Source organism: Babylonia areolata, chromosome 16 (genome assembly GCF_041734735.1).
Source record: "Babylonia areolata isolate BAREFJ2019XMU chromosome 16, ASM4173473v1, whole genome shotgun sequence".
NCBI lineage: Eukaryota > Metazoa > Mollusca > Gastropoda > Neogastropoda > Buccinidae > Babylonia > Babylonia areolata.
In genome coordinates this window covers 16,587,130-16,599,629 of record NC_134891.1, presented here as the reverse complement: position 1 = coordinate 16,599,629, position 12,500 = coordinate 16,587,130, and the positions used below count along the sequence as shown (strand labels likewise).

General features: G+C 46.0%; 1 protein-coding gene across 3 annotated transcripts in view; it reads left to right on the top strand.

Annotated features, from left to right (window-relative positions):
- Positions 1–12,500, top strand: part of LOC143291200 (putative methyltransferase-like protein 24) — a 37,307-nt gene that overhangs the window by 1,324 nt on the left and 23,483 nt on the right. For all 3 annotated transcript variants that reach the window (XM_076600941.1, XM_076600939.1, XM_076600940.1), the window contains exon 2: positions 11,022–11,123. In XM_076600941.1, coding sequence (XP_076457056.1) covers positions 11,037–11,123 — 87 coding nt within the window. In that variant the 5' untranslated portion in view covers positions 11,022–11,036. The remainder of the gene's footprint in view (positions 1–11,021; positions 11,124–12,500) is intronic.

Genomic DNA, 12,500 nt, shown 5'->3' with positions numbered 1-12,500 from the left:
ATATATATATATATATATATATATATATATATATACGTTCCAATATCCTGTTGCTCCCACAGTGTAGGCATACATATACTCACATACCTCATCCTCTACCCCACCTCCCCCCGCACTCCCACCTCCTCTCTCTCTCTCTCACACACACACACACACACACACACACACACACACACACACACGCGTACACAGATCTCTCTTGACACTTGTGTACACACTCTCGCGCATTCACAAACGCACTCAAAAGCACAGGCCCACACATCCACACAAACACACACGCACAGAGGCTGCCACTGACTGGCCGCAAGAGGGATGGGAAAAGATCTCTGATGCCAAAAACGTGGCGTCTAGTGTGTTGCTCAGTCTTGTATTTGGAAAGGCCCACAGAGACTCTGTTCCGTTTTGAAGAAATTTGCGCAATGTTGGTTTGGAAATGATGCCGATATTTGTTTGATTTGCAAAGCATCGTGCTCTACCTTTCATGTTAGACTTGCGGCCACTCCCTCTCTCTGCTTTTATTTCTTTGAGGCGATCGATGGTGTGATGGCCTTGTACCTGTTCTTTTTGGTATTCTTTGATTTTTCTGAGGATTTCCGATTTTCCTAGATGTAGGCCGCTCGTTGGTGTTGCGTTACCAGCAAGTCTGTCAGCTCGATCATTTCCCTTAACACCTGCATGTCCCGGGCAGTATGACCATGTGAGTTTTTTAATCTGAAAGTTGCGCATTGCCTTATGCCACTCTGGGCTTCCCATTCCGTTTTCAATTTTCTGTATGAGGTTCATTGAGTCGGTTAGAATCATGGCATGTTGGTTTCCGGGCGTATGGATGGACGATAGCCACTGGAGGGCATGTGTCGCAGCTTCAACTTCCATCGTTAGGCTGGAGGTTGTGACTTTGTAGGCAGCATTCTCTTCCCAAATTGTTTTCCCATTTTGTTTCGCAGTGAATCCCCAACCAGACTGGTCTTTGGTGACTGAGCCATCTGTGTATATGATGATGTCCTCTTCTTTACTGTTTTCTTCTATGAGTAGCTTCACTTCCGCATCAGTTTTGCCCTCTGGCCATTCCCGACAATGTCTTCCTAGAGTGGGTGAAATGACTGTGTTGAATAGATGGTTGAGGCTTTTGGGGTTTTTCTCCCATTCTTTTGTTTCTTTCAGGTCTTGTAGTCGGCATACTAGCTGGATTGTGTCTTCTGCTTGTCCCATCCATGATCTTCCTCGTCCTAGACGGCTGCCTTTTGGTTCTTTGACTGCGTCATGCAGTGGGTTTTGAGGGTTTTCTAATGCTTTGAAGTAGGTCTTGACCTGTTCTAACTTGTTTCTGGCCTGCACTGAAGGAAGGTCAAGCAGGTATCGCATGGATCAGCCTCATAGCTTCATTTTGTACTCTTTCTAATTTTAGGAGGTTGCTTTGAGACGGTGTTGTTAGCCCAAGTCCGTAGTCGATCACACTGAGGACGAGTGATTGGTATAGCAGGAAGAGGTGGCGTTGTTCAATTCCTTTGGTTGCCATTGCTTTTAAGACTGACAGGCCCTTTTTGCATTTGAGAACAGTATTTTCCGTATGTTTTCTGAAGGTCAGCATCCTGTCGAAGTGTATTCCTAGGTAGCGTAGGCATTCAGTTTTCTCAATTTGAATCCCATCGAATGACACAGAAGGTGGTGATTTGCTCGCGGTTTTGTTGTTGAGGGTGCACAGCAACGTTTGGGCTTTCGCTGGATTGATGGAAGATCCTGTGTCTTTGCACCATTGAGCAATATTGTTTAGTTGTTTCTGGACGGCTTTAGTTCTCTCCTGAGCATCTTTCGAAGTTTTGAAGACCAGGCCATCATCCGCAAGGGTAAGCACCCGAGCAATTCCATTGTTGTTTAAGTCTGCAAGGCCCTTCGTGTAGACATTGTAGAGGACAGGAGAGAGCGGAGACCCTTGTGGCAGTCCCATGGATAGTTTAGAAGGTGCAGACATCCAATCTCCGAGGCGTAGGACGACGGTTCTTTCCTGAAGCGCTGCTGCTATCCATCTTGTCAGTGTCAAACTTACTCCATAACTTAGTAGCAGCTCCATGAGGTGCGCAAACTGGACTTTATTGTAGGCATCTTCAAGGTCAATTGCTACTGCTAGTGTTCCTTCTTTTCTTTGAAATCCTTCATACACCTCATATGCAAAAGCAGCTGCATTTTCCCATGTGGACTTGCCTGTTCTGTAACCACCTTGATTCGAAGGGAGAATGTGCCTGTGTTCAAGATCCCTTGCAAGTTTCCTGGCTATCATGCGTTCCATGAGCTTTCCAGCAATGTTTTGCATGGTTAGGATCCGGTAGCCGCTTACCTGACGATGGTCCTTTCCTGGTTTTGGTATGGGTTTTAAGAAGCTGTGTGTCCAGTCCTCCGGCACCTGTCCATTGTGGAAACTGTTTTGATATAGATTGAAAAGTTTGCTTCTGTCTTCTTCCGATAGCTCCTTGATGTCTGAGTAGCGAACTTTGTCTGGGCCAGGAGCCGATTCTTTCTTGCATTTAGCTATTGCCTCGTTTAGATCATCCATTGTCAAGTCATCATCTAGTCCAGTCTGCATAAGGGTTTGGTTTAACTCCTCAATATATTTCTTTTTCTCATCTAAGTTTCTTTGATCACTCTGTTGTATGAAACGTTTGAGCAAGGCAGATCCTTTTTCTTCATTTGTCTTAAGCTTGGTTCCGTCAGTGTCTAACATGTCTGGGGTTGTTGTTGTGCACGTTTTTCCTTCCATGCGACGATAAAATTGCCAGAACTCTGTCAATGTTGTGTCATAACTGAGTGCCTCGCAAAACTGTTTCCACTTGTCATTTTTGGCCTCTTGAGCAATGACTTCAAACTGTTCAGTTTTTTCTTTCATTTTTGTTTCAATATCTTTGTCCGGAGATGGTTTTGTTTTTTCTTTTTGCCAAAGTTTGACAGCCGCTTGTTTTTCTATCCAGGCTCTCTCTGTGTCGGTATTCCACCATGGGGGCTGAATAGTTTGCATCCTGTTCAGTGCCGTTCTTTTGTTTCTTCTGCGTCTTAATTTTTCGATGACGGTTGTCTCTTTGGTTTCATACTGAAATGGATCACGCAGTTTCATACAGGGTTTATCTGACAGTTTCTGTAGACTGAAAGCTACCGGGAGGTGGTCGCTGCCTTGGTATGGAAGCGTCTCTGCATTCATTTCTGCTCTGAATTTTGGAGAAATCTGAATCCAGGTTGTAAACAGTCTCTAGTCCTATTTTTACACTGTTCTCAATCTGTCCTTTATGTTTAGGCATAGTAATTCAGGTTTTAATGTAAGACCGCATGTTTCGAGCGCCGTATCCATGATCAAGTTTAGCTGACTCTCTATTCATCACTGTTACAGCTTATATCACATTCTTGAATTATTTTCAAAGGAAGCGCCCTTTTTCTGTGTAAGTCTGCATTATTATCACTCTTAGTGTTTTGTAAAATCCACAATAATTGCTGATCGCGTTTCCCGAAGACGAAGCACAACAATGGCAGCGGTGAAAGTGACATGCACGCAGATTTCCAAATTGCTCTCGTAAACGGCGAAATTCACCTCTCCAGAACTCACAGAAGCAGTGACAAAGAACTATGGTGGTGACAAACTAATCCTTGGTTCGAATCTGTGTGGAACCTTTTTTTATTTATCTTTTTTAATGCGTAGCTTTATATAATTATAATAACGATTTGAGAACGCATTTCAACAAACTAATTCTTATAAGTTTCATCATCATTATCATTATTATTATTGTTATCATTATTTTATCCCCTTTAAGTGTATATCACAAGTGAGTCTTGAAGGCCTTGCCTTTCTTGTTCTTCTTTATAATTATGTAATGATGCGTTTGTAAAGAGACATATGAGGGAATGGGGGATCGTTGCAGGTGAGCGGACACGGCTGTGCCACTTAACTTCCAGCAGAGCTATTTAGTTCCAGAGTTCAGTGAGCGGTCAGGAGCACGGCTGCTGACCTAGATTCCACTGGGATGGGAGGGGGGGGGAGCGCGCGCCGCGCTCTTTGTGCCTATGTTTCCAGCAGAGAAAGATGTATTGTTTAAGTGATTTTCATTTCATCATATTCATACACAGTCATTTTTGTTTGCTGTCATTTTTGTGTACATGATTCCAGTGAATGTGAACTTTAAGTGTGTTGTGTGATTTACCTGATACTGTCCGCGTTTTTGTGTTACATCCAGTTATTTGACCTAAGTGTGTGTGTGTGAGTGCCGACAAAAATGGAATCTGGTGCGGTAGTGGCAGCTTTGCTGACTGGGCAACACACCTTCAGTGAACACTTGAGATGTTTGGATTATATGTGTCGTGTGTGTGGTGAGCGGGTTCTCAGAAGAGATAAAGATAAGGGGTCGAATGCAAGACTTTGTGCCAAGTATTCTTCTGAACTGTTTCGTTTTTTCGGTCTAGATGTCACTGTCACAAGTATCTCAAGCCAGAAACAATAGAACACATCAGTGACAGTGTAGTCAAGAAAACAGGTGAACTGACTCAAGACGCGGACATAAACCTCAGAGCTAGGAACATTTCCCAAAAGTTTAAAACACTAAACACGCTGTTCTCACACATTCACATAAACATCTCACATCAAAGACCCTTGACAGACAGTGACGTTGACACACTGGATAGTGACATCAAACAGTACATGTCTTTCTTCCGCCAACAATTCCCACAAACATGCATCATTCCCAAGCAACACATCCTAGAAAATCACTGCATTCCATTCATTCATTCTCACGGTTTTGGCCTGGCACTACACGGGGAACAAGGGGGGGAGGCAACACACGCAGTCGTCAATTCACTCAAAAAGAAAGTATTAGGGATGCAGTCACAAGATGACAAACTACGTGTCATCATGCAAGAGCACATGACTATTGTCTCCCCCATGCTTCAGCAAGTCGTACCCCAAGCAGGAGAATCACGGCACAAATCAAAAAGTAAAGAATAAAGAAATTTTCAGCCCTGTTCTTTTCTCCACTCTGAATCCCTCCCTCCCGCACACACGCATTGTAAGGAAAAAACAAGAAAAAAATGTTTGAGTTTAGTCAGTGTCACACTTCAACTGAGTGGATTACCAACTACAAACAAGGATTCATACGGATTTATAAGTTCAGGTAGGAATGTATTTTATTATTTAGAACTAACAAATGCATGTCAGTACGTTACATTGTGATTGTTTACTAAAAGCATGGTATCGTCAAGGTGTATCTTTTAGACTGACCAAATGCATGTCGCAAACAAAGGCACACATAGTGACACGCAAAACATCTAGTCGGCGAAAATCTCTCTCCCCCTCTCTGTGTGCGTCTCTCTCTCTCTCTCTCTCTCTCTCTCTCTCTCTTTCTGTGCGTCTATCTCTCTCCCTCTCTCTCTGTGCCTCTCCCCTTTCTCTCTCCGTACACGTTCCTCTGTTTCTCAGTATGTCTGTCCCTGCATATCTGTCTGTCTGCCTGTCTCTCTTCCCGTGATGTTGAGAGAAGTGTGAAACTTTGGTGGCTGGCAGCAGTTCTCAGTGGAGCTGACCGTTAAATACTGACACTAATTCCGGGGAGGTCTGCCACCTCTAGGTAACAGTATCGGCTATATTTTCCTTCCATTTGTATTGTGGAGACATGCATGTATATCATGATATAAGTTTTATCTCAAACTAAAGTGATATACACACACAACACGGAGTTGAATTTGAACTACATTTCGTGTGTGTTCCTCAGTTCGAACAGAATGTTCGTGTGCTCGCTAAGTTTTGTACCGCTTGTACGTAGGTCAGGTCAGGTCATTAGATCTGCTACTGGTAACCTGTAATCTAGTACAACCTGTTCAGGGTCGGGTTGCCAGCGACTAAACCGGCACTCCCACCACTCCCTTCCGGGACTGGTGAGGCGGGTGGCTAGACACCCTTATGGAGATCCATAAAAGGGCGTTGGCTTAGGAGAGCCACCGACGGCCATCTAGCTCCACCGTGCTGTGTGCATGCCACACGCAGTTGGCCCCCGGGGTGTGTCTACCCGTGCATGCGAAGTCTGGATCCGGAAGAATCTGCGGAAGAAACCTATCGGTTCAACGGAGAGGAAGGCGGTTACAGCAACGCACTGTGGAGTGCAGAGAGCAAGATGAGACACCGAAAGGATATCTTGGTCATCCACTGCATCCGTGCTCATCCTCCAGTCGTCTCGACTTAGTCTTGCCACTGGAAATTGGTGGACCCGGACGAGAGAGTGAGGTCGACGTTGCGCAACTCCTCTTCACTTTAAACAAACTCATCGCGCAAGTCATCAGTCATCCAAAATGACCTTTCATCCTTCATCATTTCATCACCCCCAAGTCCTGTGGCGACAGGCGAGCGACGAAACGACAGGTGTGGGTACACTGGCAGTCGCAGCCGTAGACCTGCACGCAGGCGGTTCAGGCCATAGGGTCGTTCTTCGTCGACAGGAGCAGCGATGGAGCTCGGCAGCCGTCTGAGCGTCTGAGCAGCCCTCTTTAGGAATGCACTGCTCACCTCCCTGGCATGAGGAAGGGGCTAGAAAAGGTGCCCAAAAAATTGCCTGCTCCATATCACCCTGGCCAGCATACCGCGGCTGGTGGGGACCCTACATCAGCGGTCGAAACAACAAGAAAGAAAAGAAAAAAACAAGGATCGTTCCTCTCACCATTGGTGCTTGGAACATAAGGACTCTCCTGGACAGAGATAACGCGGACAGACCCCAAAGGAGAACGGCACTGACTAGTTGCATCCGAACTCGCCAGATACAACATTGACATCGCAGCCTTGAATGAGACTCGGCTTGCAGGCGAAGGCGAGCTCTGTGAACAGGGATCTGGTTACACTTTCTTCTGGAGTGGACGAGGAAGCGAAGAGCGACGTGAGGCTGGCGTTGGTTTTGCAGTAAAAACAGCACTTGTCAGCAAGCTAGCTGGAATCCCAAAGGGAGTCAACGATAGGCTTATGACCATGAAACTCCCACTGGCATCTGGCCAGAAGCACCTCACCATTGTCAGTGCCTACGCCCGAACCATGACCAACCCGGATGAAGTGAAGGCGAAGTTCTACGAGGACCTTCACTCTGTCATTGCTGCTATCCCTAAAGCAGATAAGCTCATCATTCTTGGGGACTTCAATGCTAGAGTTGGCTCTAACTACATCTCCTGGGATGGAGTGATTGGAAAGCATGGTGTGGGCCACTGCAACCCAAATGGATTGCTTTTGCTTCAGACCTGTGCAGAGCACCATACATAACCAACACAGTTTTCAGCCTCCCTACCCGTAACAGGACGTCATGGATGCACCCTCGCTCAAAGCATTGGCATCTCATCGATTATGTCATCGTCAGGAAAAGGGATAGGGAAGATGTACGTGTAACAAAGACCATGTGCGGCGCCGAGTGTTGGACAGACCATCGCCTTGTAGTCTCGAAGCTGAATATTCAAATCCAGCCCAAGAGACGCCCCCAAGGCCAGAAGGCCCCAAAACGGCTCAACATCGCTAAGCTGAAAAACATCACCATCAAACAGTCCTTTGTGGAGCTGCTGGAAGATCGTCTGGAATCCGCCTCTCTGGACAACCAGAATGTGGAATCTGACTGGAGGACCCTGCGTGAGCTGATCTATAATACAGCTTCAGAGACCCTGGGACCCATGACCAGAAAGCACAAAGACTGGTTTGATGAAAACTGTGATGAAATCAAGCAGCTTCTGGATGAGAAACGCCGTCTGCATCAAGCCTACCTGAGCAACCCAAAGTCCACATCAAAAAAGGATGCGTATGATGCCATCTGCAGGACTGTTCAGCAAAAGTTACGCCAGATGCAGGATAAGTGGCTGAGTGACAAAGCTGATGAGATCCAGGGATATGCTGACAGGCACGATATGAAGAGGTTCTAGTTCTATGATGCCTTAAAAGAAGTCTACGGCCCCACATCCTCAGGATCATCCCCCCTCCTCAGTGCAGATGGGAATACCTTGATCACCGAGAAGGAGAAAATTCTCGAACGCTGGGCTGAGCACTTCAACAGTGTCTTAAATCGCCCTTCCTTCATAAATGATGAAGCCATAGACCGTCTCCCACAAGTCCCCATCAACGAAGCACTGGACGATCTGCCAACACCTCTTGAGACCCAGAAAGCAATCCGTCTGCTATCCAGTGGCAAAGCACCTGGCTCAGACTCCATACCAGCAGAGGTCTACAAGGATGGAGGCACTGTGCTGACTGAGAAGCTCCATCAGCTGTACTCACTCATGTGGAAAGAAGAGACGATCCCCCAGGATTTCAAAGATGCATCTATCATTCACTTGTACAAGCGAAAGGGGAACCGGCAAGCCTGTGATAACCATTGGGGCATTTCCTTGCTCTCCATCGCAGGCAAGATACTTGCCAGGATCCTACTAAGCCGCCTCACAGCACACCTTGACCAAGGTCATTTGCCTGAGAGCCAATGTGGATTCCGGAAAGAGCGCGGAACCACTGACATGGTGTTTGCTGCAAGGCAGCTGCAAGAGAAATGTCAGGAGCAAAATGCTGATCTGTTCTCCACCTATGTCGACCTCACTAAGGCCTTCGACACCGTGAGTAGAGAGGGACTGTGGAAGATCATGGCCAAGTACGGATGCCCTCGGAAATTTATTTCCTTGGTCAGCCAATTCCATGAAGGCATGCAGGCTCGAGTCCAGGACAATGGCGAAACATCTGCTCCTTTTGCTGTCACAAATGGTGTCAAGCAAGGCTGCGTCCTGGCTACAACGCTGTTCAGCCTCATGTTCTCTGCAATGCTTACTGATGCCTTCAGAGATGGCGATGTTGGAATCGGCCTAAAGTATCGAACAGATGGCAAGCTGTTTAACCTCAGAAGGCTTCAAGCAAAAACGAAGGTCATGACAGACATCATCAGAGACTTTTTGTTTGCTGATGATTGTGCCCTCAACGCTGGATCTGAAGCTGACATGCAACTCAGCGTCGACAAGTTTGCCACTGCCAGCAGGAACTTCGGCCTTACCATCAGCACGAGGAAAACTGAAGTTCTCCATCAGCCAGCCCCAGGGAAACCCTACGTTGAGCCCAACATCACAGTCAACGGTCAGAGACTCAGTGCGGTGGAGCGGTTCACATACCTTGGCAGCACACTGTCACGAAATGCGACCATCGACGATGAAGTGAACGTCAGGATTGCAAGAGCAAGCGCAACTTTTGGTAGACTCAGTGCAAATGTCTGCGAAACTTGGACAGTGTACCAACGACATGCCAAGAAGCTGAACCACTTCCACACAACATGCCTCAGAAAGCTACTGAACATCAAGTGGCAAGACAAGACCCCAGACACAGAGGTGCTCGCAAAAGCCACCCTTCCCAGCATCTTCACCATCCTGATGCAGTCCCAGCTTCGCTGGGCTGGACACGTGGCGCGCATGCCAGACCATCGGCTGCCCAAAAGGCTCTTATATGTCGAGCTGCAACAAGGGAAGAGATCACACGGAGGTCAGAAGAAGCCCTTCAGAGATACTCTGAAAGTCTCTATGAAAGCGTTTGATATCAACCCTGACTCCTGGGAGGAATCTGCAGTGGACCGTGACAAATGGCGCGCTGCTGTGTACAAAGGCGCCAAGTTGTGCGAGGCCAACAGGACTGCTGCAGCTGTTCAGAAGAGGCAGGCCAGAAAGTCACGGGCAAACAAGCTCCCTGACAATGGTATGCCTGTCTTTGTCTGCCCCAACTGTCAGCGAACATTTCGTGCGCAGATTGGACTATTCACAGATCGATTCATGACCATCCTCCCCCCCACCCCACCACCACCCTCCCCCCATCCCCCAGCTGGATGACAACGATGGTCATCATCGATCTCGATGGACACACCACACACCACCACACCGCTTGTACACTGCCTGTAGGAAATTAAACCTACTCATGTTTGGTATGTTAAATTTGTCAGAGAATCACTCATCCATTCACACCCATAGCGCCCTTCTTGTTGCATTCTGACATAGAGTATTATTCTTTAAAAGCACATAACCCTGTTTCTGACAGTTTATCAGCAGCAGCGAAGCTGTTCACAGCTGTACACACTGCCCGTGTAACATGCGCTCCGCTGAGAATAGCGCGAAGTTAGTGGTGCAGCAGAGCGCTGCCCCATGTACTGCCTGCCTGTCTGTCCAGGCTATCACCTTTCCAACGTTTCGCGCTCGCTCGCTGTTCATCCCTCTCCCCTCCGCTTCGCGCCAAAACTAAAAGGGCTGCCTTGTGCCGCCGCGCGGAATAGATACTCATCTCCGTGTGTGTGTGTGTGTGTGTGTGTGCACAACATCTTGTTTGGGGTGAAGAAAAAGATGGAGTTGTTACGGATAAAATTCTTGATTTATTGCTCGCTAAATTTCATGTTTATAAGTATAAATGGAACAACAGTAAACCTCACATAACTGCCTTCACTAGATTGCTAAAAAAAAACACCCCAGATATTATGTGGAATGCTATTCTAATGTGATGAAAAGCAGAAAAATGCTTTTGGACCAAGAATGGCTTCCTTACAAACCACTGTTTGAAAAATTTCCTTTTTCTGAAGTGGAAAATAGTATATCAAACCAGCATCTTTCTCTCTTTTTTTTTATATTTCGTAATGTTTCTATTTATATGACTGTCATCTGGGTTTTTTTGTTTGTTTTGTTGGTTGGTTGTTTTTTTGGAGGCATGGTTATCTCTTCAGAGATTGCAAGACATATTAATGCGACAGTTGATTTGACAGTTAACACCCCCCCCCCCCCCCATCCCCCGCCCTCCCCTCTCTCTCCTCTTTTTTTTCTCCTTTGTACATACGTTTGTTTGGCCACGATGTCTGTAAGACTGCAACTTGTTGCTTATGCTTTTTGTATTCGTGTGTGTGAGTGCGTGCATCTGTGTGTGAGTGTGTGTGTGTGTGTGTGTGTGTGTGTGTGCGAGCGCGTGCATGTGTGTGCTTATGTGTGTGTGTGCTTGTGTGTGTGTGTGTGTGTGTGTGTGTGTGTGTGTGCAGGTGACTGGCCACACGATGACCATGAGAGGTCGCCCGATGACTGTAGCACTGGTGGCAGTGGTGCTGGTTTTGGTTGTGCTCGTCGTTAGCATGAAGTATTCGGTTTGTGCATGCTTTGTGTGTGCGTGTATGTATGTGAGTGCTCTCGTGCGTGAGTGAGAACGTACAGTGTGTCTAAGCTTTAGCGAGTCTCCGAGAGGATGAGAACAAACTCCCTTGCGTGAAGGTAATAGCAAGTAAAATGGATACCAGAACTGAAGAAGTAGAGGAAGATCATGATGATGGTAGCAGGAAGAGAGGGGAGATGGCATATAAGGAGAAGGCAGATAAAGAGGAGGAGGAGCAGAAGGAGGAAGGGAAGATGAGGAGGAGGAAGAGGAGGAAGGAAGGGTGAAAAAAGAGATAACAATAATACGGGAAGATATTAATGGTAACCAAATAAAACAAACTGAGGCAGATTCTTCTTCTCCTCTTCTTCTTCCTCCTTCTCCTCCTTTTCCTCTTCCTACTCCTCCCACTCTTCATCCTTCTTCTTCTTTAAAACAAAATTAACGTTTCCCTAGCAGTGAAGTTTCAGTTTCAGTAGCTCAAGGAGGCGTCACTGCGTTCGGACATATCCATATACGCTACACCACATCTGCCAAGCAGATGCCTGACCAGCAGCGTAACCCAACGCACTTACTCAGGCCTTGAGGGGAAAAAAAAGGTGAATAAATAATAGATAAGCTTACACAAATAAATAAATAAATAAAGCAGTTAAACAATGAACAACAACAACAACAACAAACACATGAGCTCCAACCTGCTTTGGCAAATGAACAACAGACAAACAAACAAAACGTAACCCAGAAAAGAAATGTGGAGTCACGTGGAGATGAAGAACATGTAATTTGTGCTTGTCCTTTGTACTCCGAAATTTGAGACAAATACCTAGACTTATGTTGCATACAATCTCTACCACGATTGCTAAAATGTGACATGCTTAAACTGGGAACCTAGCTTTTATTTGTCTTATCCAATGAAAATTCGAAACAATTTCATAGGTGATGTAGGTACAGTAATGCCTTCTGTCAGCTGTGAAAAATAACTGAAATCTGCAGGTTGTCCTTTTTTAAATTGCACTTCTTGCTTGTATGGCTTGTTTGTGTTTTCGTTTTGTTCTTTTTCATTCTAGGGGCCAGAGGGCAATGGAATAAAAATTTTGGACTTGTTCTCGTTCTCTGTCATTTGCTAACTTTGTTCATAACGCTTTGGACACAAGGAAGCAGAGTTTATGGTTTGGATTATTTCTGTATAAGCATTGTTCAGTCCACTTGTCATTTTATCTTTCCTTTTCCCTTCTTCGTTTCAAACTTTTAATCTGCGTTCTTTGGTTTCCCCGTTCTTTCTTTCTGTCTGTCTTTCTCCTTCCTTCCTTTATTTCTACTTTTCTTTCTGTCTTTCTCCTTCCTTCCCTTATTTATACTTTTCTTTCTGTCT